General features: G+C 45.4%; 1 protein-coding gene across 7 annotated transcripts; it reads right to left on the bottom strand.

Annotated features, from left to right (window-relative positions):
* Positions 1 to 230: 230 nt before the first annotated feature.
* Positions 231 to 26879, bottom strand: SDR42E1 (short chain dehydrogenase/reductase family 42E, member 1). 7 transcript variants are annotated; one of them, XM_083626084.1, is made up of 4 exons: positions 26752 to 26879; positions 7102 to 7291; positions 4265 to 4365; positions 231 to 3606 (listed from the first exon to the last, which is right to left on the bottom strand). In XM_083626084.1, exons 3-4 carry the CDS (start codon positions 4360 to 4362, stop codon positions 2511 to 2513), a joined length of 1194 nt encoding a protein of 397 aa, XP_083482210.1. In that variant the 5' UTR covers positions 4363 to 4365; positions 7102 to 7291; positions 26752 to 26879; the 3' UTR covers positions 231 to 2510. The 7 variants fall into 7 exon arrangements, with proteins under 7 accessions (XP_083482210.1, XP_083482209.1, XP_083482213.1 ...); XM_083626083.1 differs by lacking the exon at positions 26752 to 26879 and adding an exon at positions 8241 to 8411; XM_083626087.1 differs by lacking the exon at positions 7102 to 7291 and having other exon boundaries at positions 26752 to 26876.

Below are 26879 nucleotides of genomic sequence, written 5' to 3'. Positions count from 1 at the left end.
AGACAGAAAAAGACGACAAAGGCTAAAAGAGCATCAGCTTAAACCTGCCCGGTATCTGTGATTCCCTCCTCCTCTGCTAAAACAAAAGTGCTACAACAATGATTCCCAAACCATTTTGAGCTACCGCACCCTTGGTTCCATAAATTCATCCCCAGTGCTTCCCACCCTATAAAAACCACTGTGGTTTGCGCAACCCACAAAAGATAACCATGCAATAAAACTCAAAACAATAACAATTATTTGCACATTTATTCAAGGTTGAGTTAAAACGATTCAGTTTAATTAATTCAATAAAACTAACAAACTTGATCCAGTGATATCAGCTTTTCAAAGTGTGATAGTCAGTTATACCTTCAGAGTCCACCTGCTGTCCCCTTGCCTCTCTGCACCTGCCTAGTTATCCCATTGCCCCCAGGGGGCAATACCGCCCAGCTGGGGAACCACTGTACTACAATAAGCATCTAAATGCAGCCCTCAGGTGGATAACGGTCTTCTGCCCGACATGAGCCCTGATTGGGCATTTAGGAACACGTTGACTGTAACTGGGTAAGGCAAGAAAGTGGGGTCACCCATATTTACGCACTGGTGTGCGGTCCAACAGTGGGATAGGTCACATGACTCCCCCCCCCCAAATGTCTCACATCACAGACACACATTGCCAAATGCCTCAACAGGGCTGTTGCCAAAAACTGCACCACACGCTGATCCTATAAAAGCCGAAGAGGATGAAGGCCTTTGCCGACCAATTTGCTTTTAACAAAAAAATACCCATTTACCTCCCATCTGAAATATAATCCCCCATTAAAAACTTTTGGGGCTTAGCGAGAAACAAGCAGAGTTTTCAGCTGGCTCCAGATTCCGAAACGCAGAAGTAATTTAAGAGGCTGCAAGCCTGGGATTTAACGTTATCAATATGGAGGCTCACTTCAAATGTAAAAATGGCAGCTCCCTAGATTATAAATTTCAAGTCTGCTTGATATTTCCACTCGGTGCTATAACGGGCAGAAGACGGAAAAGCAGCAGCCTCGTAACTGCCGTTCCAACATCATTCATCTCCGTGTTCGACCGAAGTCCCTTTTGGCTTACACGGTTTAAGTTAAGGCTTTTATTTATTTATTTTTCTGTTTCCAGAAAGAACATTGCAAGCAAGGGAACATGAAACAAGCATAAAAGGAGAAGTACTTACAACAAGGGCGCAAGGAAGAAACTTTGAAGCTGTGAGTTTGCTGGAAGAGCGATTAGAATACCCCCTGTAGGCATCAGCCAGCAAGCAGGTGTGTTTATAATTAAACATCAGCAATAAACCCGTAAACCTCAAGTTTTGCCAAGTGTGAGGCTCCGGCAGTTATTAGATATAACACCTTTTACAAGTACTCCAAGAGGCAAAATATTACAGACACAACAGAAAAAGGGGTTCCCAAATGATGGACAGAAAGCTTAAGGTTGTCTGTGAATTTACAATCAAGGATGGGAGAGGAAACAATCACCGCATTCGTACTGATGTTTAATTGTACTTTATCGTCTATTTCTGATACAGCATTTTATTTTGAGACAAGTTGCATTGTTTGGAATTCAAACCGTAATTCAATTAAATGTGATAGGTAAAAAAAGAAATTAAAATATCATACAGTGTCCTGCACAGCCCAATACAATTGCTACGAAAGGTGGGGTGGTGGTCATGAAGTGCTGCTCTAAAACTCACAGCAGTTTTCAGGTGGTCCATGGAGGAGAAAGGGGGGTGAAATGTGTTTAAATGTGGTTCGAGCCACCCAGGGATGGCTTAAGGTCCCTTCCAACTCTACAATTCTATAATAAAACAAAATGTAGGAACAGGGATCAGATCATTGGGCCATCTAGCTCAGCACTGTCTGCACCAGGCGTGGGGAATCTCAGGCCCAGGGTCTGAACGTGGCCCTCCAAACCTCTCTATTTGGCCCTCAAGACTTTCCTGGAGCTGTACTTCTGCTCCTGCTCTGCCTCCACTTCAAGTGGTTTTGCTTGGCTGGAATGCATATTTGCTTGCCTGGGTAGGGGGCAGCAACCCCAAAGAATCCTGGGAACTGAAGTCTCCCTTCCACAGAACTAGACTACTCAGCACCCTTAGCAAACTACAGTTCCCAGGATTCTTGGGGGGGGGAGTCATGTGCTTTAAATGTATGGTGTGGATCTGCCTTAAGATGTTCCTACATCCAGGTTAGCAAAGAAGGGTTGATTCCCAACACGTTATTTTACCAGGGTTAAAAGAAGTACAGTGGTACCTCGGGTTACATACGCTTCAGGTTACAGACTCCGCTAACCCAGAAATAGTGCTTCAGGTTAAGAACTTTGCTTCAGGATGAGAACAGAAATCGTGCTCCGGTGGCATGGCAGCAGCAGGAGGTCCCATTAGCTAAAGTGGTGCTTCAGGTTAAGAACAGTTTCAGGTTAAGTACGGACCTCCGGCATGAATTAAGTACTTAACCTGAGGTACCACTGTACAAAGAAGCTTGTCTCCTCGCTAGTATCTCCCATCAGACGACTCTGGGAAACCAGGAAAGGATCACCACTGCAAACAGGAGGACAAGTACCATGTCCCTAAATAAATGTTTTGCAGTGTACCTCCTGGACTTACGGACATAGCCATGAGATTTAAACCACTCGACTGATTCTTTAATGCTGTGTGGACATGGTGCGTACCCCAGCTCCCTCTTGGCCTTTTCCAGGCTGAAATAATTAGAGACGCCACTTTTGTAAACTTCTGTGCGAGTGAGGAAGGGCTGGAAGTTATATAAGCGCCCAACCACGGAATGTACCATCTCAGTGAGAAATGCGAAGTAGTAAACAACAGACAGAGGGAGGCGGTAAGTTGGAAAGGGGTAGCCTAAGCCTTCTACGAAAGGCCGGAAAAAATCAAAGTTGTTGATCGGTCTGCCATCTGAAATGAAGTAAGCTTGACCAGCTGACCTGTGACCCTTACTATCTCCCAGAGCTTCGGAAGCTAAGATGTGAGCTTCTACCAAGTTGTCCACATGTACAAAGTCCATTAGGTCTCCAGGATCTCCAAACAGGAACTGAAACAAGCCCTGTTCGAGGTAGCCAAGGATCCTCGGCAGATGTCTCTGCTCTCCAGGCCCATAGATGGCAGCAGGTCTCAAGGCACAGGTCCTCAGCAACCCTCGCCCTCCCTCAAGGGAGCTTCCATTTGCTTCCAGAACCTTCATCTCAGCTAAGGCTTTGGTCCTCGAGTAATGGTCAGGGTGGAGATGAAGAGGGAAATAAGGCAGAGACTCATCCCCGTTTTCGATCGCTTGGCCCCCAAACACCACATTGTAGGTGCTCGTGTAAACCAGCCTTGAGATGCCCACTTTCTTGCAAGCTTCAATTACGTTTTCTGTCCCCTTGAGGTTGACGTCTTCTATAAGTTTTTGGTTCAGCTGCTCCCGGCCAGACATCCCATAGGAAGCAATATGGAAGACGCAGGTTGCACCTCGGAGTGCCCTTTCCACTTCAGAGACCACACGGACATCACCCTGCACAAATTTCACTCCTTGTGGCATCGGATGGATGGGCTCGGTGACATCAAAGAGGATGACATCTACTCCCTTCTTGGAAAGGGCACCACCTAGGCTGGAATGTGACAGGCAATCCAATCCAAATAATAAAATATATGACTTTGAAACAAACACCTTACATCAAATAAGGTAATATTCAATACCAGTTAGAATATATTATTGCGCAATCAAAGGAACTCTCAAAACATCAGCAAATAATAATAATTAAACAGAAATCTACCTAACACCCCCCTGTTTTCACTCAAAGGGGCTTTTCACAGTTTTACTGATAATAACTACGTGGTCTGCAGACTTTCATCAGTAGACCAACCCAACCTAAGCCTCCATTGATTGAACTGGTGGGAATCAAAATTATGAAATTACTAGGTAGCACATCTGCTTTACATGCAGAAGGTCCCAGAGTTCAAACCCTGGCATCTACAGGTAGGGCTGGGAGAGGCTCCTGCCTGAAGCCCTGGAGAGTTGCTGCCAGCCAGTGCAGATAATACAGAGCTAGATTTTGAAGATTGAAGTGGGACCTTCTTCATGCATCTATCACTGAGCTACGGCCTTTCCCCATAGTTGTACAGTGTATGTGTGTACAAAGAAATGTGTGTGTGTGTGTGTGTGTGTTGGTGAGGGGAGAAAGAAAATAATAAATTATTTAAAACAGACATATTGCTTCATTGCTAAATATGATTGCTCCATGTGTCCTAAAATAAAAGTATACTAACCGGAAACCAAAATAACCACCTCCTCCTGTAATAAGGACTGTTTCCTTGACGGGGTTTTCTACATCCATGCTGTGCTTTTTGCTGCTACTTCCAGTCATTCTCTATAAATAGATAAAGATAACACATCATAGCTGTTATTCTAATAATACAAAAAATAAAAAGATGCTGTGGCTCTTAATAGCTCATGAATTGCAAAACCTGCACATTACAGGATTTTGTTCCAAGCGATTGCTCCCTCCAGATTTTCCCAATGCCATTTTAGATTTGTGCATATATATATTTGTGCCCCCCCCCCCACCAACCATATTTTTCCGTGTATAAGATGCCCCCATGTATAAGACGACCCCTATTTTTTTGAACCTAAAATTAAGAAATTAAGTTGTTTAGCTTTTTTGGGGGGTGGAGGAGGTCACTTTCGCCAATCACTCACCCGCCTGCCCGCCACTGCCAATTGATTGCCACAGCCACTGCCAATCGCACACCTCGCCGTAGCCAATTGTCTACCCACTCACCGCCACCAACAGCCCACCCGCCCACTTGCCGCAGCCACAGCCAATCACCAGCAGGCCTTGCCACAGCCACCAATCGCCTGCCCAACTGCCGCAGCCACAGCCAATCGCCAGCAGGCCTTGCCGCAGCCACCAATCAACCGCCCAATCGCCGCTGCCAATCTCCTGCTTGCTGCTGCCATTAATCAAACGTCCCCCCTCTACATTCACTATCCATGTATAAGACGACACCCAATTTTTGCCTAATTCTTTTTAGCAAAAAGCATTGTGTTATACACGGAAAAATACGGTATATCACAACTGACTTGCTGCTTTGGTGCAAAGTGCACTTAGTCCATTTTGTAACCAGAGGAAGCTAGCCAGGTGCAAACAGAGTATGAGGGGAGGTTGCCAGCACCTGTGAGGCAATCGTAATTTCCTCGAACGTTCTGGAGCTGAGTGGCACTCTATAGGTTGCCAAAATGGAACCAGCCATGCAGAAGAGGTTGGAAGAAACATTCTTAAAATATAGGGAGGAAATAAGGACTTAGCATGCTCTGTGGGCACACGATGCTGAGCATCTACTGGGGTGAAAAATGGGGGAGAAGAAAATGAAATGGCATGTTTTGGAAAAGGGTGTTGCTCTGTTGCCTCAAATAGGAGCCTTCCACACTGAAAGATTATGTTGCACCACCAGCACAGTTATCTTTTCCCAGCAACCAGTGCTCAGGAGTATACTGCTTAGCCACACAGAAGTTGCCGCCCCTGTGCAAAGGCTAAGTGATTTGAGCGAAGTGTCAAATAGGTCATTTGAGGTTCAGGTCTGCACTAGGTCTGCAATCCTCTGCATGCTTATTTGGCAGTGGCTCCCATTACTATCCATAAAAAATGCAGGCAAGTGAACATGAATAGAACTGGGTTGTGGGTAGCCTTAGACAAAACACTATTCTCTTGGCTTCAGTTCCCCCCCCTCAACATCTGTAAAATGGGAACAAAAGTACTTATTAGATATCCATCCATTAGATACCACATCTCATAAATAGCTAAAATTGTGTTTATTAGTTAGGTGTCCCTTTATAATATTTCCAGGGGAGTTCACAATAAAACAGTAACAACAATTTAATAATATAGGGTTGCCATATTTCAAAAAGTGAAAATCTGGACACAGAAGTTTTGACCAGAAATCAGCAGTAAAGAGTACATATTGTGCTATCTCTCTCAATGTTTTAAAAAGACATCTTGCAAAAACAGATCAGTTGCTATCACTCAGCCTAGTGGACCTCACAAGATTGTTGTGAAGATAAAATTAGGTGGGGGAGGGAATGCAATATTGGTCAAACTGGGTCTACCACTTCTCTGCTTAGCACAGAAAGCACTTCACAGGAAAAAAAATCCACACTAAACTGCTAAATCTCACAAGCCCTAACATTTCACCCATCACTATCATACCAATTTGTCCATCATTATCAATCTGATATTTGAAGAATCCAGGATAAGCCATGAATTGCAATAGCACTCCAGCCATAAATGGAAAACTTTAGATATAGATGAGAATTGGTGGTTTATCAGGCATATCATGAGGTCCTTGAACATGAAGCAAGGTTGATGATTGGAGTCTATGGTCGCTGCTAGACTGTTGCTATCTTAGGGTGGACTACAATCAAATACCAGCAAGTTCAGATTGTTTTCTTTCTTTCTTTTTCTTTCTTTCTTTTATTTTTACATTTATATCCCACCTGCCCTCCAAGGAACTCAATGTGTATTACAAAGTTCTCCTCTCTATTTATCCCCACAACAACCCTTTAAAGCAGTATCATAACACTCTGAAAGAGGAGGGAAGCAGAACTTCTTCTTCTGTAGCGCGTAAGACCTCTGGGTGGGATCGTAGCGGATCAGTCCAATTAATACAATAGGATTACACTTGACTGCATCATCTGAATGGGACTGATGGAGATACATTTCTAAAGCCACACTTTTTCTACCCACCCACTGACCGTTTAGTATCAGGTGTTTATTAAGAGGACGGTTGCACTTAAGGCCATAATTGAGGTACTCTGCACAGTATCAATTCAACGGAGGGTTGAGCCCTGGCATCAAAAACAAATCCTAGGGCCAAATCCAAGCTCCCTTCACAATGATTATAGTTCATGGCTGGGTAGAGCCATGACATGAAAAAAATTTTTTAGCACTGGTGCCAAATTCAAGCTCCGTAGTAATTCCCGATCGTCTCTTCACCCCACCCCCTGCAGTGGAACCCTAACCTTTTGCAACACCACCCCCTTGGTTCCATGAACACATCTCCAGTGCTCCCCATCCTATGGAAAGTATTTGTTTAGGATACAGTGGTACCTCGGGTTACGGACGCTTCAGGTTACAGACGCTTCAGGTTACAGACTCCGCTGCTAACCCAGAAATAGTACCTCGGGTTAAGAACGTTGCTTCAGGAGACCACAGATTCACTGAAGACTGGAGTAAATTTGTAGACTATTTGAAAAGTATTTGCGATGAACAATTAACGTTTGTAGGTTTGCAAGAGGCTCTGTGAAAATAATATTAGAAATATTGTAAAAAAGGGAATAAGAGGGAGGAGGTTTTTAATAAAAGGCAATATTAGATTAAGAAATGCGGAAGAAGGATTAAAACGGAGGATTTGCAGAAGAGCTGAGGGAAGTCCAAAAAAATGTATCTGTGAAAAATTGTGTTATGTGTTTTTATATTTTTGTATTGCAAAATGAATAAAAATATTTTTTTTAAAAAAAGAAGAACGTTGCTTCAGGATGAGAACAGAAATTGTGAGGCGGCAGCGGGAAGCCCCATTAGTTAAAGTGGTGCTTCAGATTAAGAACAGTTTCAGGTTAAGAACGGACCTCCGGAACGAATTAAGTTCTTAATCCGAGGTACCACTGTACTGGTTTGCACAGCCCACTATAGAAGATGATTAACACAACAGAATTCAAAACAGTAACAGTTAATTGCACATTAAGTCACTACCCAAGTAAAACTATTTTATTAATTCCACGGAATGGATGGACTTGATCTAGTGATGGCAGCTTTCCCTGCATCTCCCTTGCCTCTTGGCGCCCCCCATGCCCAAAGCCCCGCAGAAGGCGGAGCCGCCCACTTAGGAAACTACAGTACTGTACAGTACTTCTCTACAGGCTTGCTCCAGATAGGCAAGAGGGAGCACCATAACGCCACCTTCTGCAAAGCAGCCACAGACAAGCCTGAACGAGGAACTTCCCAATGCAAGCCCACTCCCCAATTCCGAGGAGCCTGCATACCCCCTTCTCAGTAATTTAGCCCTCATTACAATCTGTGCAATACGAGCTTGGATTTGTGGGGAGGAGCTATGAACGAAACGGACCGCGCTGAAGACTGGGGCAATTAAAAGAGCCAGTTCACTGGATTCCTCCCCTCGCCCCGCTCTAGAGCAGCAGGGTTTTTTCCCCTCCGCCCCACACAGCGTCTGATCTCCCCTACTCCCTTACCAAACAAAGTTTCTGACTTTCTCCTCTTCGCAGTGTGCGATGCGCCGTCTTTCCCGCCCCATCACCCTATATGCCGACTCCTCCCTGTAGGGAGGGCGCGTTACGAAACCACCCCCTGCAGAATTATGCACCTTCCCCTCGCATCGAGGCACGCAGGGAAAGGAAGATCTGCCTATCCCCACTCCGTGCCGACCGGGCCCTTTAAAACAAAGCAGCCGCGCCAAAGCACGACACCAAAACTTCTCACGCTTTTATCTCTGCAGTCTGAAACCAGCCGGCACCTGGCTGGTTTCAGTAGCGCCAACATGGCGCCCTCCATAGCGGATATTTTCCGTACAGCAAGATGTCTGAACCCGAGGACCGGGCTTTCGTACAGCAAAACGGTGCGCTCTACTCGGGATAATGTCGTACAATAAGATGATAGCTGCTTTTGTTTATGCTATTATTATTATTATGCCTCCTCCTATTATTATTTGCTATTGCTTCTCTTTTTATTGTTGTTGCTCTTTGTTTCTGATGCTATTGTATTATTTTATTAGTTATTTCTTCTACTGTTATTACTTGCTGTAGCTTCTTTAGATTTTTGTGTCATTTTTAAACCAGTTATATATATATATATATATATATATATATATATATATATATATATTGTATATATATATATATATATATATATACACACACATATATATATATGTGTGTGTGTGTGTTATATATATATATATATATATATATATATATATATATATATATATGTGTGTGTGTGTGTGTGTGTGTGTGTGTTATATGTGTTATATATATAAAAATTAATTTAATTTTCTTTATGTTAAGTCTGCAAGCTGCACATATTCTGTCAACTTAAGTTGCCGTTCTTTGGCTGGGACCTCATTCGTTTTCCATTTTTGGGCTAGTAAAACATGGGCCACAGTAAATAAATTCATAAATAACGTTTTTTGACACCTGGGAATTTCAGTCTGAATTATCTGTTTTTGGGGGGGAAAATACTTTTAAACATTTTTTTCAATTCATTATGGATCATTTCCCAATACTCTTTTATTAAACCAATTTTGTATGTTTTAACATCTGATTATGTCAGATTTAATTATTATTTTTGAAAGTTTAAAATAGGTTAAAATAATAAAATAAAATAATTCCTTCTAGACAAGAGTGGATACTAAAATTTACTGAATAGAGTGGTACCTCAGGTTACATACTATTATATTATTATAACATGAAATTGCAATCACAAATTTTTGTCAGAATTTTTATCTTATTAACAGATTGTGTAAATTTTATTTTCTTTCCTTTTCCCTCCCCTCTTAAGTTGCACCCCTTTTCGTTGCTGCTTTTTTTGGGTATGTAATAAGCATGGAAATAAGCATGGGAAAAGATAAAATAATTAAAAGGGGGGGGGACATCTGATTATAAGTCAGCTAAAGACTGCCAAGTGCTTAAGACCAACAAATTAAATAATATTCTGGTTTGTTTATTGTTATGAAAGCTGCTTTGGGGGTCCTGCAAAATAACAATAATGTAAATAACAAAAATAACATGCAGACTTTTAAGGCATTTTACCATCAGCCCCAGCGAGAATATCCAATGATCAGGAATGATGGGAGCTGGAGTCTATCAACATGTGGCCACAGGGTTCCACATCTGTGATCTAACTGATTAATCAACTAAGGTTGCAATCATGTACACACTGAAAGGGCAGCAATCCCTATTGAATTATTTGGGGGTTACTTCTGAGTAGACATGCCTTAGAATCATAGAGTTGGAAGGGACCCAAGAGTCATCTAGTCCAACCCCCTGCAATGCAGGAATCACAGCTGTATTGCAGCCCACATTTCTTAGCATTTACTGCGCATTTTTAACAGTGCTTTTAGGGTGCTCACTAATAATAATAATAATAATAATAATAATAATAATAATTATTATTATTTATACCCTGCCCATCTGGCTGGGCTTCCCCAGCCACTCTGGGCGGCTTCCAAAAGAATATTAAAATACTGTGATACATCAAACATTAAAAAGCTTCCCTAAACAGGACTGCCTTCAGATGTCTTCTAAAGGTCTGGTAGTTGTTGTTCTCTTTGACATCTGGTGGGAGGGCGTTCCACAGGGAGGGTGCCACTACCGAGAAGGCCCTCTGCCTGGTTCCCTGTAACTTGGCTTCTCACAGGGAGGGAACCGCCAGAAGGCCCTCGGTGCTGGACCTCAGTGTCCGGGTAGAATGATGGGGGTGGAGACGCTCCTTCAGATATAATGGACCGAGGCCGTTTAGGGCTTTAAAGGTCAACATCAGCACTTTGAATTGTGCCCGGACAAGTACTGGGAGCCAATGTATGTCTTTCAAGACCAGTGTTATATGGTCTCGGCGGCCGCTTCCAGTCACCAGTCTGGCTGCCGCGTTCTGGATTAGTTGTAGTTTCCGGGTCACCTTCAAAGGTAGCCCCACGTAGAGCGCATTGCAGTAGCCCAAGCGGGAGATAACCAGAGCATGCACCACTCTGGCGAGGCAGTCCGCAGGCAGATAGGGTCTCAGCCTGCGTACCAGATGGAGCTGGTACACAGCTGTCCTGGACACGGATTTGACCTGTCCCTCCATGGACAGCTGTGAGTCCAAAATGACTCCCAGGCTGCGCACCTGGTCCTTCAGGGGCACAGTTACCCCATTCAGGACCAGGGAATCCTCCACACCTGCCCGCCTCCTGTCCCCTAAAAACAGTACTTCTGTCTTGTCAGGATTCAATCTCAATCTGTTAGCCGCCATCCATCCTCCAACCGCCTCCAGACACTCACACAGGACCGTCACCGCCTTCACTGGTTCTGATTTGAAAGAGAGGTAGAGCTGGGTATCATCCGCATACTGATGAACACCCAGCCCAAACCCCCTGATGATCTCTCCCAGCGGCTGCATGTAGATGTTGAAAAGCATGGGGGAGAGGACAGAACCCTGAGGCACCCCACAAGTGAGAGCCCAGGGGACTGAACACTCATCCCCCACCACCGCTTTCTGAACACGGCCCAGGAGGAAGGAGCGGAACCACTGTATAACAGTGCCCCCAGCTCCCAGCCCCTCAAGACGGTCCAGAAGGATGTTATGGTCGATTGTATCAAAGGCTGCTGAGAGATCCAGCAGAACTAGGAAACAGCTCTCACCTTTGTCCCTAGCCCACCGGAGATCATCAACCAGTGTGACCAAGGCAGTTTCAGTCCCGTGATGAGGCCTGAATCCCGATTGGAAGGGACCAAATGGTCCGCTTCTTCCAGGCGTGCCTGGAGTTGTTCAGCAACCACTCGCTCAATCACCTTGCCCAAGAATGGAAGATTTGAGACTAGGCGATAGTTGGCCATCGTGGCCGCATCTAAAGATGGTTTTTTAAGAAGCGGTTTAATAACCGCCTCTTTCAGTGGGTCTGGGAAGGCTCCCTCACGGAGGGAAGCATTCACCACCCCACGAAGCCCATCGCCCAGCCCTTCCCAGCTAGCTTTTATAAGCCAGGATGGGCAAGGATCAAGGAGGCAGGTGGTTGGTTTCACTCGTCCAAGCAGCCTGTCCACATCCTCGGAGGTAACAGATTGGAATTGATCCCACACAGTTTGACTAGACAGGACTCTAGCACTCTCCCGCCCTGGCCCTGCTCCCACGGTGGCGTCTACCTCTTCCCGAATCTGAGCGACTTTATCTGCAAAAAACTTCGCAAAATCATTGCAGGAGATCATGTGGCCCGTACTGGGCCCTGATGTAGCAGGTGGTTCCGCTAAATTGCGAACCACCTGAAAAAGTCTCCTGCTACTGTTTTCTGCAGATGCAATAGAGGCGGTGAAGAAAGTCTTCTTCGCCTTCGCTACCGCCACTTGGCTCGACATTGAGCTCTAACCCGTGTCCGGTCAGCTTCAGAATGGGTCATCCGCGACCGGCGCTCTAGCCGTCTCAACGATTGTTTCATTGCCCTCAGATCCGTGGAAAACCACGGGCTGTCCGGGTTCCATGCAATCGGAGAGGGCGCTTCAGAGCCAAACAGTCAATAGCCCTAGTTAACTCCACATTCCAGCGGGCCACCAGGGAATCAGCTGAAAGGCCATCAACATGGGATAAAGCATCCGCTACCACTCTCTGAAAACCATTTGGATACATTAAGTGGCGGGGGCGGACCATCCGAATCGGTCCCACCTCCCTGCAGAGGGGAAGGGTCGCGGAGAAGTCAAGTTGCACCAGGAAGTGGTCTGACCATGGCACTTCTTTCGTTTTGCTTTTACTTAGTGTCAGATCACCCACGTCACTAGAGGTAAACACCAGTTCCAAGGCATGTCCGCAGCTATGGGTTGGGCCAGACTTATTCAGGGACAGCCCCATGGAGGCCATGCTTTCCACGAAGTCCCGAGCGGCCCCTTGTAAGGTCGTTTCGGCATGGATATTACAACCAAACTAGGTGTCTCCAGGAGAACATCCGCCACGACCTGAAGCAGCTCGGGCAGGGAATCCTTAGTGTAGCGGGGAGGTTGGTACACCAAAAGGAATCCTGTACTGCCCCTATTACCCAACTTCCAGAACATGCACTCAGACAACTGGGTCTTCCCAATAGGACACCTGGTGCAAACTAATGACTTCCTAAAAATCACTGCAACCCCCCCCCTCCCCGCCCACAAGGCCTGGGTTGCTGTGCGTAAGAGAAACCTGGTGGACAAGCAGCGGCAAGGACAGGCCCATCTGCTTCATCCAACCAAGTCTCTTACACATGCCAGGTCAAGTCCTCCATCAATGATCAAGTCATGGATGGCAGTGGTCTTATGAATCATTGACCTGGCATTGCACACAGTGCCCTTGGTGATTCTAGTATCCGTCCAGTCAGGACCAGACCCGGAGGCAGGGATAGTCCTCAGACCATGACTAAACCTGCCTCCTCTGTAATGACATGGTCTGGTCTTAGCGTAACTCCTCCTACCTGTGATTACTGAGATCGGTTGTCCCAGCGCATCCCCCTCTGTGGAACATGCCCCAGCCATTTTGTTGGCTGGGACCCACTCCCTGGCAGCCCTGACCCCTCCCCTTAAGAACAAAATAAGACCTTAAAACAATAAAAACAAACAAACAAACTCAGAAAACAATAAAACAATACAAATAAAAAACTGTAAAAATTACAAATCCATCAAAGTCAAACCAATTCCCAAGCCCAACCAAACATCCATCCCACCCCCATCCCCCCATATACAAAAAAATCAATAGGGAAAGGAAAATTTTAAAACATTTTAAAAAGAACTCTGCGCCCCTCCAGATCCTCCTGGGCAGCAGCAGCAGTGACAGCAACTGTGCTTGTGAGGCCTGTGAGGCCCTGCCCTGGGCCAGGTGGTAAGTGGCAAGAGCAGGGCCCTCAGGCACTCACACAGGGGAGTCCTTCTGGGCAACAGAGAACAGCAGTCCTATATGCTGTAAATCAGTATTATTATCAACAGGTTGTAAAGGAGCATGACTGAGTCTGAGAAAAAGAAGAAGCTCATCAACAGTGGCCGAACCAAGATTTGGTTCACAGGGCCAAATATTTGGTTTCTTTGGCTTCTTCACCAGGGTTGGGCAGAAGATGTGACAGAGGGATCCTCGATATCTGGTATTTTGTCACACAGAAAAGTTGCAGGCACCAGTGGACCAGTCACTAATTTCCTACATTTATCCTGGTTACTATGGGACGTGGGTGGCGCTGTGGGTTAAACCACAGAGCCTAGGACTTGCCAATCAGAAGGTAGGTGGTTTGAATCCCCGTGATGGGGTGAGCTCCTGTTGCTCGGTCCCTGCTCCTGCCAACCTAGCAGTTCGAAAGCACGTCAAAGTGCAAGTAGATAAATAGGTACCTCTCCGGAGGGAAGGTAAACGGCGTTTCCGTTCGCTGCTTTGGTTCGCCAGAAGCGGCTTAGTCATGCTGGCCACATGACCTGGAAGCTGTACGCCGGCTCCCTCGGCCAATAAAGCAAGATGAGCGCCGCAACCCCAGAGTCGGTCACGTCTGCACCTAATGGTCAGGGGTCCCTTTACCTTTATCCTGGTTACTGAGGAAGAATGAAATGTGTTCCATCTTGAGCACCTTGGAGGAAGAGGTGGGATATAAATGCTAATGATGATGATGAAGATAGTTTTGGATTCTGCCCATGGCAAACAGTGTTCACCGGGATTGCCATCTTCCTGTTCCCCCACCTCCAGCAGGAGTCCTGTGTTTTCAGCATCTGCTTCATAGACAGATATCCAACTGTGGCAGGATTTTTCCTTGCTCTGTTTCCACATTGTGGAAACAACCACAGTTGACTGTTTTTGCTTTTTAAAGCCATAGAAAAACCTTGAATGGGTGCCAAACAGCCTTTACTCTGGAACGCAACAGGTGGTGCTATTGCACCAGTAAGCTGAAACAATGATTATTCTCTGCAGCTGCTGCATTTACGCTTCTCAGATCCTAAACTTCATTTTTTGGAGGGGACAAACAGCCCAAGAAATGAAAGAAATGAAACAGATTCAAGTTAGGGTCTGGAATAATGTTGGAATCACCAAACAGACCTACTTGGCTCAGGTGTTCGGACAGTGAGGGCACTTGGGAGGTGAGACTGTGGAATGAAGGTGGTCCCAAAGTTGGAAAGGTTGGAAAGAATGTGTATCTGAAAAGAAATGAATACCAAAAATAAAAATCCACATACAGTGGTACCTCAGGTTACACACGCTTCAGGTTACATATGCTTCAGGTTACACAATCCGCTAACCTAGAAATAGTGCTTCAGGTTAAGAACTTTGCTTCAGGATAAGAACAGAAATCGTGCTCCGGCGGCGCGGCAGCAGCAGGAGGCCCCATTAGCTAAAGTGGTGCTTCAGGTTAAGAACAGTTTCAGGTTAAGAACGGACCTCCAGAACGAATTAAGAACTTAAGCCGAGGTACCACTGTACATAGTTCTAAATCCATATGGCTAAATAATGGGTATTGTTCGACTCCAGCTCCCATCATCCCTGACCATCTTCCATTCTGGCTGGGTCTGATGAGAGTTGTAGTCCAACAATGTCTGGAGGAACACGGGCCCCCACCCACCCCAGTGGACTTAAAGTAATACTTAGAGTAGTCTGGTTTTAATAAATTGACTTTAGAGCTGAAGATGAGCCTGTTGAATCAGACCAGTGGCCCATCTAGTCCTGCATCCTGTTCTCACTGTGGCCAACCAGATGCCTGTGGGAAGCCTGCAAGCTGGATGAAATATACTCAGAGTCGAGTGAAATATACTTGGAGTCAAGAGTGGATTTCATGCTCTTTATTCAGCTCATAGTGGTGAGGAGGAATGGAAGTTCCCCCAGAATGTCTGCTTTATATACATTATTTACACAATGGGCCCCACGTAATTGGCTAATTCCGGGATTCTCCTGTAGACCAATCAGGTTGCGGATTCACTGCCACCTGGAGCTGGATTGGGTGGCTCCTGTTCTAGGATCAATCAGACTGCTGCATTTTGGATCCTATTCAACTCAGTACATAACACTGGACATAATAATAATATAATAATTTATTATTTGTACCCCGCCCATCTGGCTGGGTTTCCCCAGCCACTCTGGGCGGCTTCCATAGAAACCAAAAATACACTAAAATATCGCAGATTAAAAACTTCCCTGAACAGGGCTGCCTTAAGATGTCTTCTGAATGTCAGGTACTTATTTATCGCTTTGACATCTGGTGGGAGGGCGTTCCACAGGGCGGGCGCCACTACCGAGAAGGCCCTCTGCCTGGTTCCCTGTAGCTTTGCTTCTCGCAATGAGGGAACCGCCAGAAGACCCTCGGCGCTGGACCTCAGCATCCAGGCAGAACGGGTAGAACGATGGGGGTGGAGACGCTCCTTCAGATATACTGGACCGAGGCCGTTTAGGGCTTTAAAGGTCAGCACCAACACTTTGAATTGTGCCCGGAAACGTACTGGGAGCCAATGTATGTCTTTCAAGACCAGTGTTATATGGTCTCGGCGGCCGCCCCCAGTCACCAGTCTGGCTGCCGCGTTCTGGATTAGTTGTAGTTTTCGAGTCACCTTCAAAGGTAGCCCCACGTAGAGCGCATTGCAGTAGCCCAAGCGGGAGATAACCAGAGCATGCACCACTCTGGCGAGGCAGTCCGCAGGCAGATAGGGTCTCAGCCTGCGTACCAGATGGAGCTGGTACACAGCTGTCCTGGACACGGATTTGACCTGTCCCTCCATGGACAGCTGTGAGTCCAAAATGACTCCCAGGCTGCGCACCTGGTCCTTTAGGGGCACAGTTACCCCATTCAGGACCAGGGAATCCTCCACACCTGCCCGCCTCCTGTCCCCTAAAAACAGTACTTCTGTCTTGTCAGGATTCAATCTCAATCTGTTAGCCGCCATCCATCCTCCAACCGCCTCCAGACACTCACACAGGACCGTCACCGCCTTCACTGGTTCTGATTTGAAAGAGAGGTAGAGCTGGGTATCATCCGCATACTGATGAACACCCAGCCCAAACCCCCTGATGATCTCTCCCAGTGGCTGTTGAAAAGCATGGGGGAGAGGACAGAACCCTGAGGCACCCTACAAGTGAGAGCCCAGGGGACTGAACACTCATCCCCCACCACCGCTTTCTGAATACGGCCCAGGAGGAAGGAGCGGAATCACTGTATAACAGTGCCCCCAGCTCCCAGCCCCTCAAGACGGTCCAGAAGGATGTTATGGTCGATGGTATCAAACGCCGCTGAGAGATCCAGCAGAACTAGGAAACAGCTCTCACCTTTGTCCCTAGCTCGCCGGAGATCATCAACCAGCGCGACCAAGGCAGTTTCAGTACTATGATGAGGCCTGAATCTCAATTGGAAGGGATCCAAATGGTCCGCATCCTCCAGGCGTGCCTGGAGTTGTTCAGCAACCACTCGCTCAATCACCTTGCCCAAGAATGGAAGATTTGAGACTGGGCGATAGTTGGCCATACTGGCTGGGTCTAAAGATGTTTTTTTAAGAAGCGGTTTAATGACCGCCTCTTTCAGCGGATCTGGGAATGTTCCCTCACAGAGGGAAGCATTCTCAACCCCGCAGAGCCCATCGCCCAGCCCTCCCTGGCTAGCTTTTATTAGCTAGGATGGGCAAGTATCAAGGAGACAGGTGGTTGGTTTCACGCATCCAAGCAGCCTGTCCACATCCTCGGGGGTAACGGATTGAAATTGATTCCATGCAACTTGACCAGACAGAGCTCTAGCACTCTCCTGCCCCAGCCCTGCTCCCACGGTGGTGTCTAGCTCCTTCCGAATATGAGTGATTTTATCTGCAAAAAACTTTGCAAAATCGTTGCAGGAGATCTTTGGGTCTTTACAAGGCCCCGGTGGTAAAGGTGGCTCCGTTAAATTGCGAACCACCTGAAAGAGTCTCCTGCTACTATTTCCTGCAGATGCAATAGAGGCGGTGCTATGGCCACTTGGTAGGCTCGACGTTGAGCTCTAACCTGTGTCCGGTCAGATTCGGAGTGAGTTTTCTGCCACCGACGCTCTAGCCGTCTCAGTGATTGTTTCATCACCCTCAGCTCCGAAGAAAACTACAGGGCTGTCCGGGCTCCATGCAATCGGAGAGGGCGCTTCAGAGCCAGTCAATAGCCCTAGTTAACTCCACATTCCAGCGGGCCACCAGGGAATCAGCTGAAAGGTCATCAACATGGGATAAAGCATCCCCTACCACTCTCTGGAAACCATTTGGATCCATTAAGTGGCGGGGGCGGACCATCCGAATTGGTCCCACCTCCCTGCAGAGGGGAAGGGTCGCGGAGAAGTCCAGTTGTACCAGGAAGTGATCTGACCATGGCACTTCTTTTGTTTCACTTTTACTTAGTGTCAGATCACCCACGTCACTAGAGGTGAACACCAGGTCTAAGGCATGTCCATGACTATGAGTTGGGCCAAACGTATTCAGGGACAGCCCCATGGAGGCCATGCTTTCCACGAAGTCCCGAGCAGCCCCTTGTAAGGTCATGTCGGCATGGATGTTAAAATCCCCTAGGACAACCAAACTAGGTGTCTCCAGGAGAAAATCCGCCACGACCTGAAGCAGCTCGGACAGGGAATCCTTGGTGCAGCGGGGAGGTTGGTACACCAAAAGGAATCCTGTACTGCCCCTATTGCCCAACTTCCAGAACATGCACTCAGAAAACTGGATCTTCCCAGTAGGACGCCTGGTGCAAGCTAGTGACTTCCTAAAAATCACTGCAACCCCCCCTCCCCGCTCACATGACCTGGGTTGCTGTGCGTAAGAGAAACCTGGTGGGCAAGCAGCGGCAAGGACAGGCCCATCTGCTTCCTCCAACCAGGTCTCTGTCACACATGCCAGGTCAAATCCTCCATCCACAATCAGGTCGTGGATGGCAGTGGTTTTATTCATCACTGACCTGGCATTACACAGCAACACCTTCAGGTCATGTGGGTTTCCCCTGTTGATTCCAGTATCCATCTGGTCAAGGCCAAACCCGGAGGCAGGGATAGTCTTCAAACAACGACTAAACCTGCCTCCTCAGTAATGACATGGTCTGGTCTTAGCATAACTCCGCCTCCTGCCCATGATCACTGAGATCGGATGCCCCAGTACTTCCCCCCCGTGGAACTTGTCCCAGCCATCATGTTGGCTGGGGCCCCACTCCCAGGCAGCCCTGATCCTGCCCCTTAAAAACAAAACACAAACTATATAGAACCAATAAAACAACAACAACAACAAAAGGAACAGAACAATTATACTAAAATTAATCCCCAATCAAATATCCATCCTATCCACCCACCCCCAACAAAGGAAGAAAGGAAAAAAAGAAATAAAAATTTAAATTGCCACCGACTGCTTGAGGACATTTTAAAGCACATTAACCACCTGGAACAGGGAAGCAATGGCAAAACACTTCCCACACTTCCCCAAAAGCTTACGGGAAATGCATCATGTCATCCTGGCAGGAATCCTTTGGTCGAAGATAATCTTCTTTGATCGCTTAAGGATGGATTATTATTATCATTTATCTTGATTGTTACCCTGCCAGGTTCCTGTATGCATAGTCTCTACTCCATATGGAAAGAATTTGTTAAGGCTGATAAATGTCTTTGATCTATACATTGAGCAATGTTTAACTCTTTGTGGGTCAGAACACAAGAAGAGCCTGGCTAGACTGGTCCAGAGAGATATCCAGTGTCAGAGAACTTTAGACTCACAAATTACGTCCTTTTCTTTTCTCTTGCATGACACGCGGGCTTCTGTCAAATTTGTATTGTAGGTTGGGGTGGTGGTGTTAATCTGGATGATGCCCTGAGTCCCTTCCAGTTCTTGGGATCCTGTATCTGCAGGGGTAGAATGTATAAGAGCAAGCTTGCCAAACCAGTCCCTTTGTCTAAGCATCAGTTTTGGCTGTTTAGGTAAGCACCACCATCAGCATAACCAAAGAAGTTTCTCTGTACCATAGAACAAATGGGTGGGTCTTCCCCTTAACTGGCTGCTAGTTAGGAAAACAATAACCAGAGTGTGTGAGAACTGAGCTGGAAGCAGCTGGAAGCTGGAGACACATAGACATGTTTGTTCTATGCTGGATCTAAAGTTGTGACTAAAGGAGAAGCAAGATCTGTTGGGGTGTTAATGCTGTGAGCCCCTACATCCTATGCTTAGGTTGTATAACTGTACATAAAACCATATATCCTAAAGACACTATAATCTCCACTGACCATTCCAAGGAAACTAAACCTGGGTAAGAGCCTGGAAACCCTGGATTCTCTCATCACTCAGAGATTGGGGCAGCAGCATTATACACTTAACAGTGAGATGCTGACTGTGCCAGAACAGAAAATTGTGGTTAGGCTTGCAGTAAGGCTGGAGTGGGAATGTGGAAAGAGGAACTGATGGACAGTGGAACAAAGAGAGCAGCAATTAGAGACACTTTGCCCGTGTTTGTTTGTTTATTCAATAAAATTTATATACCACTGGATTGTAGAAAAACCCCCACAAAGCAGTTTACAAACAAAATCATTAAAAATGTTACAACCATAACTGAAAACCTATAGAATGTTAAAACCGCAATAAAATAGTACTCCAATCTTGAAGCATCTAGTGCATGAACTACTGTGACCAAGCTCTCATGGTCCAGAATGGCCATAACTATAGAAGCAGCCACAGCTGGCAAAAGGCACTTTTAGCCACTGAGGTTACCTGAGCCTCCAGGGCCAGAGCTGGATTTCAGAAGCCCCAAACTGTGGACCTGCTCCTTCACAGGGAGTGCAAACCCATCCAGGGGTTTGCGATCTAAATAGACACAGGACACGGAGAGGTGAGGTAAACGTCTAGAGCTTTGGTTGGAATATCTGGTGGCTATTTTAAAGAATCTGAACTGGGAAGGGTCATAGTTTCAAAGCTCTCTTCTTATGTGCATACATAACCTGGATGGTGAGACTATTGAATTCTGGGGTGTAGGTCAAGGGCCACATTCACATCGTGCATTTAAAGCGCTATGATACCACTTCAAACAGTCAAGGCTTCCCCCAAGGAATTCTGGGAGCTGTGGTTTGTTAAGGGTGTTGAGAGTTGTTAGGAAACTCCTATTCTCCTCCCAGAACTACAGTTCTCAGAGTTTCCTGGGAAGAGATTGAAGCATTCTGGGAATTGTTGCTCTGAGAGGGGAATCTTATATATCTCTATCACATCCCTTGTTTCTCTTCCTCCCTGCCCCCAAAACTAAAAAGCTCCAAATGTTGTAAACTTTACTCATAGGGGAAGTTGCTCTACCCCCTTGTTAATTTATAATGTCCCTTTCTGAGCCTTTTCCAACTGAATAGATCATTTTGGATCTCTTCATAATCCCTTTTTGTTTTAACCAGCTTGAATACCATATTTTTCGCTCTATAAGACACATCAGACCATAAGACGTGCCTAGTTTTTGGAGGAGGAAAAAAAGAAAAAAAATATTCTGAATCCCAGAAGCCAGAACAGCAAGAGGGATCGCTGCGTAGCGATCCCTCTTGCTGTTCTGGCTTCTGGGATAGCCATGTGAAGCCTCTTCAGGGCAGCGAGATGAAGGCTCCTCCTGCCCTGAAGAGGCTTCACGCGGCTAGGCCAGAACAGCAAGAGGAATCGCTGCGCAGCACATTTCCTCTTACTTTTTAGGAGGGAAAAAGTGCGTCTTATAGAGCAAAAAATACGGTAATTTGGTTTCACCAGCAAGCTTGCCCGCTCACTCCTAATTCCAAGTCATTTGTGAAGAAGTTAAAAAGCACAGGTCCCAATGCCACTCCGGTGGGGTGGGGGGACTCTTCTACATCCCTCCATTGGGAGAACTGTCTTTTAGACCTGCTCTCTGCTTTCTGTTCCTTAACCAGTTACTCATCCATAAGATGAGCTTCCCTATTTTTTGGTGACTGCAAAGCTTCCCCAGGAGTCTTTGGTGAAGTACTTTGTCAAAAGACTTTTGAAAGTATAAGTACACACCGAAAGTCTTTAAGTACACAATTTATAGTTTACTTTCTCCTCAATACTTCATTTTATTTCTGTGTGAGACTTGGACCTGACTATTTTTCTTTTTTAAAAAAATATATCCACAATTTGTTTGTGAACCAAGGTTATTACAAGGTGACCTGTTTATTGAGCATGCATCCTGTTCTGTTTTGCACAACTCTTGTTGGGAGGTTATATGACATTCACTGTTTACTGAGCATTCATTTGTTTGCAGGGAAGTTCAAACAATTGTTATCCCACACTTTATAGAGCACTTCATCATCGCCACAAATCATCCTGGGTTTTTGGGGAAGCAGGTGTGTTGCATAAAAGTGCTAAGTCCACTTTCATTCTGCATGCCTGAATTTGTCCATATGCAATGAATCCAGGCAGCAATTCAGAAGTGGCTTAATCTTCTGTTTGGATGTCCCTGTTTGGATCCTGTTTCCTGGACAACATACATATCTTTCCTAGATGCTAGGAGCCTGTACTTTGGAATTCCGCTGTAGATTGTGTCTACTGTGTTCTTCAACTAAACTATGGTGTTTTATAATTAGGACAGCTGGGAATGGAGAATCATAAAACTGTAGAATTGGAAGTTACCCAAAGGGTCATCAAGTCCAACCCCTGCAATGCAAGAATCACAACTAAGTGAACTTTAGTATGCTTTAACCAGGGTGCTGGTAGTATTTTTGGTGGACTAATGTGTCACAAATGCAACCTGAGGTTGGAGATGTACAGCAAGGAAGGCATTGGTTCCAGTTTACAAATGTATTCATTAAACTGATTTATTCAAGAACTTTCAGTCACACGAGACTTTCACACATGCTTTGCAAGGATACATAATAATAATAATAATAATAATAATAATAATAATAATAATAACAGCAACAACAATATAGTTATTAAAGATAACCTATTAGGCACAACACCTATAGGTGGCTGGTAGAGCAGGAGGGTTGTGAAGCTTCACCCTGCTGCCTGGAGTGGTGCTGCAGAGGTTTGCCAAAAGATGGCTAGCCATAGAATTGTAAAGTTGGAAGGTACCCAAAGGATCATCTAATCCACCCCCTGAAATGCAGGAATCTCAACTAGATCATACATGACAGATGGCCATCCAACCTCTGTTTAAAAACATCAAGCGAAGGAGAGTCTTCCATCTTCCAAGACAGTCCATTCCGCTGTCAAACAGCTCTTACCACAAGAAAGTTCTTCCTAATGTTTTCAGGATTGCATGATCCATGCATCATCTTTCAGACTACCATCTAAAATAGTTTATTGCTCTTTGGGCAATCAGACCTAGCACATGTACACACACGTACTAATACACGTGCAACATAGCAAAAATTAAGAATCAAAGTAAGTACATACATTATACATGATCTGTTGTGAAATTAACCTATACTTCATCCAAATAAGATTCATTCACTGGCTTTCTGCCGGTGTATTTTCCAAACGGTTTTCAGCCTCCAGCCATATCTGGTCACAACCCTCTTTCCTATAGAGGCAAATTAAGGACTTTGGCCTCACTAGTAACACGTATGAAGGTCCCTACACTTATTTTTGCATTGACTGTGGAAAACAGGAACAAAACGGAAGATGTTCTGGCCAGCCTCAGCTCCAATTATCAATATCGCGCTCATCCTTACTTCCCCTTCTCCTCCCTTCGTCCATATTTCAGGCAGATAGCGATTGTTGCTAAATGAATCTTGCTAAATGAATCCAGAACACATGCCCACGGTCATCTGAAGGAAATGCAATCTATTAATCTGTGGAGTAAAGATCCTCCCTTTGAAACATGAAAGAGTTTTCTTCATGTCTTTGGAGGCCTCTCTCAAAGAGGATTTTGGGAGAGATCAAAAAAGGAAAGAAATCACCTGGCTAACAAATGCAAGAGAAAGCTCCCCAGGGAAAGGATAAAAGCATGATGGGAGCTGGGCATCCAACAACTTTCCACTGTAAACTGCCCTGTGATCTTTGTATGAAGGGCTGTATATAATCTTTTAATGAGAAAGAGGAGGAGGAGGAGGATTATGATGAGGAGGATGGAAAGGGAGCCCCATGGTTAGAATGTCAGAGCAGGAGTGGGGACAGACCCAAGTTCAAATTTCCTGTCTCACTAGGTTGGACCTTCAGCTGGTCCCTCTCTCCTCCTCTCAGCTTAACCCACCTCACAAAATGGTTGTGAGGATACCTGATGGGATGGAGAGCCTTTTCTGCCACTCTGAGCTCCTTGAATGATGAACAGATTGAATGTCTTATCCTAAGTTGGAGCACTGGTCCATTTTACTCAGTTTTGTCAATCCTGGCTGGCAGGGACTCTCCAGGATTTCAGTCAGCGCTCTCTCCTAGATCTACCTGAAGATGCCAGGGATTGGACCTGGGATCTCCTGAATACAAAGCAGATGCAACCTTGCTTGCCCTGTGTGAATCTCAAACTCACAACCTTCAAAATATGGGGCTGATGTAACATGCCAGAGAACCTCAATGGGTGACCACCAATCTTCTTTAAAAAAAAATTAACCTGGAAGACCTCTAGAGTGCCACTGTGGCCCCCACCATCCATGGAAAAATTAGCCTGGAAAGCTAATTCAAAGAGGTGGGGGACAGGGAGAGACTGGGGGGGGGGGTGTTGCCAAAGGGTGACGGTAGGTTACTTCTGAAGTCAAATAAGTGCGTGAAATTAGCCGAGCCATTTCCATAGCTCAGAAACAGCTTGTGCTATTTTCTGAGGCAGCCTGACGCAAGCCCAGGAGGAATTGCTAAACAACCCTTCATGCAGCGTTAGAATGGAGGAGAAAATGTTTCACTGTCAAATAACTTGGTATTGTAGGCCCCGAGGCTGCTTCTGCCCTAATTTTGGCAAAGAATAAGATCATACCTCCCAATAGTTGGCAGGTGGAATTAGATGCACTTGGTGTAAACTAGGAAAAAGATGTCATTTCTCACAGTACGGCAGGAAGAAAACTGAGCCAAGAGCCAGTTTTGCTATACGTTGTGTCCCAAGGAAAGGCCTCTGCCAAAATTTTGCTTCAGAACGTACAGGGGCCTTCAGGAGCTCCAGTATGGCCTATTGTACCTATAATCCAGACTTATCATAGTTACAGAGCACTTTTAGGGTTCCCTGTAAGCACCAAGCTACAAAGCTCATCAGTTAAAAGCATGTTTTAGGCAGCGTATTATTTTATAGACAGTATAATTAAGCTGCAAATGACAAGCAATAATCTTACAAGAGACATTCTGTCTAGTGGATTTGCTGGAGAGCCAGTTCAACAATCTCAAAGTTAGTCAAGTTTGTTAGGGTGGAAAAGGAAGCTTTATATGCACTGGTGGTACAAAAGTTACAAGGAACTTTTTTGACCCCCAAACACTTCTGATTGCCATGTGGATTTTTTCACTTACATTAATATGGGGATCTTTCCAACTTTACGTTTTGTCAGTTTGCATGTCTTAAATCATTTGTGTTAACATTTGCCTGATTTCCATCCTTCTCTCTTCATTGGGGTGGGGTGGGGCAGGAGATCAGATATTATGGTCCTGTTATGCCAGCACTTTGCCAATACCAGTCCACTTCTAGCCTTGTGGACAAGATAATTTAAGGATGCCACACCATACTTTCCAATCGGTGTCAGATGCCTGCTGGTTCAAGTGCCCATACACAGACTGACTTTGTATTTGTGGTCAACCTCAGGTGGAAGACATCACTCATATCTGTTAGCCTGCCCCTTATATAGAGACCCAAGAGATGGCTTTCTGAAACCTATGTTCTCACAACCAAACAGGTACACAGAGGTGGTTTGGTTTCTTTGACAATAATAGCATTGCAACACACAGAGTGGTCCTCTACGCACTGGCTGCAAAAAGCACGGGATGGGGGGGGGGGTTAGGAATAAGGAGATAGGTAAATTCACAGTAAGTTGTGGTTATTTGGAGGTTTAATCTGAAATCAAGTTAGGTTTAAGCTTGTTGGTGTCTCTGGCATCTCCTCACTGTTACATCATGGGTGGTGGCTTAAATAATGGATGGATGTTCTGTATTGTTTTATTAATACTATTGCTACAAGTTTGCCATGGCCTTCAGATAGAACAATAAACCTATGAACTGAAACCGAAACTGAACTTACTGAAACAACCAACCTACAGTTATCCTTCAAAATAGACATTTCTCTATGGTTCTCTACAAGCAAAAAAATGGTTCTACAATGGTTCTCTACAAGCAAAAAAAACAAAAACAAAAACTTGTATCTTGCGGAAAGTGTATATAAAAGAGGCATTGTTGTTGTTGTTTAGTCGTTTAGTCGTGTCCGACTCTTCCTGACCCCATGGACCAGAGCACACCAGGCCCTCCTGTCTTCAAAAGAGGAATACATTTGTGAAAATAGCAAACAAAAATATTATATTAGGGTAAATTGCTTGCATAGATAAATAGATAGATAGATAGATGATAGATAGATATGGGGAAATGTCCACTAAAATGCTGAGGAATGGAAGAAATTGAGAGATATCGAAATTGGCCAAGACTCATCCATTCTGTTCCTGAGCTCACTAATACTCAACCTTGTGTAGCAATATGGCTCTGCATTTCCACCCCTATGCCATATTTTCAGATTATAGTTGATAATTAGAGCTATTGGTGATGCCTTTGGGCTGATTCCAAGGCTACTAGTTTCTGCCTGAGCTTTTGGAGGAGTTTCTACCACAGCCCCAAAGTTTATTCTCTTTTTATAACCCCAGAAAAGCAGGAACTGTGCTCTGGAGGTATTAGTCCAGCTATTTCTCTGCTACAGTTACTTCCCATTTCAAAAGCTTGAGAAATGGAGACGTCAAGAGCTTTTGTCTTCATTGTTCCCCGAACAGACTGTTGCTTTCTTGTAAACTCATCTGTGTCATTTAAATAGGTAAACCGAATGCTGACGCACAGAAACAGAACAAAGATGTTCACAGTCAAAGACCAAAGACATGGGAAAGTGCCCTTTGTCTCCTCTTCTCTGCCACCAGAACAAAGCTGTGAGAGCTTTATTTGTTTCATCTGAAGTCTCTGCAACTGTGCTTACCTGGGGATCTGCTTTCCAGAAGGAGAGAAGCCTCTGGATCTTTAGGGCTGGAGGATGCAGACCATCCCAGGTTTCATCCTTGGCATCTTCAGGTAAGACTGGGAAATATATCTGTAAGAAACTCCAGA

Source organism: Podarcis filfolensis (assembly GCF_964270895.1).
Source record: "Podarcis filfolensis genome assembly, chromosome: 8".
In the NCBI taxonomy this organism is placed as follows: domain Eukaryota; kingdom Metazoa; phylum Chordata; class Lepidosauria; order Squamata; family Lacertidae; genus Podarcis; species Podarcis filfolensis.
Note: the sequence above shows the minus strand (reverse complement) of the source record. Positions and strands in the feature narration are given on the sequence as shown.

Coding starts and splice junctions, on each gene's coding strand:
- SDR42E1 (XM_083626082.1), bottom strand. CDS start 14,517: ATGTGGAAACAGAGCAAGGAAAAATCCTGCCACAGTTGGATATCTGTC. Junction 4,366..14,271: donor CCTCAGTAACCAGGATAAAG/GTAAAGGGACCC, acceptor ATCTATTTATAG/AGAATGACTGGAAGTAGCAG. Junction 3,607..4,264: donor GGTGGTTATTTTGGTTTCCG/GTTAGTATACTT, acceptor GTCACATTCCAG/CCTAGGTGGTGCCCTTTCCA.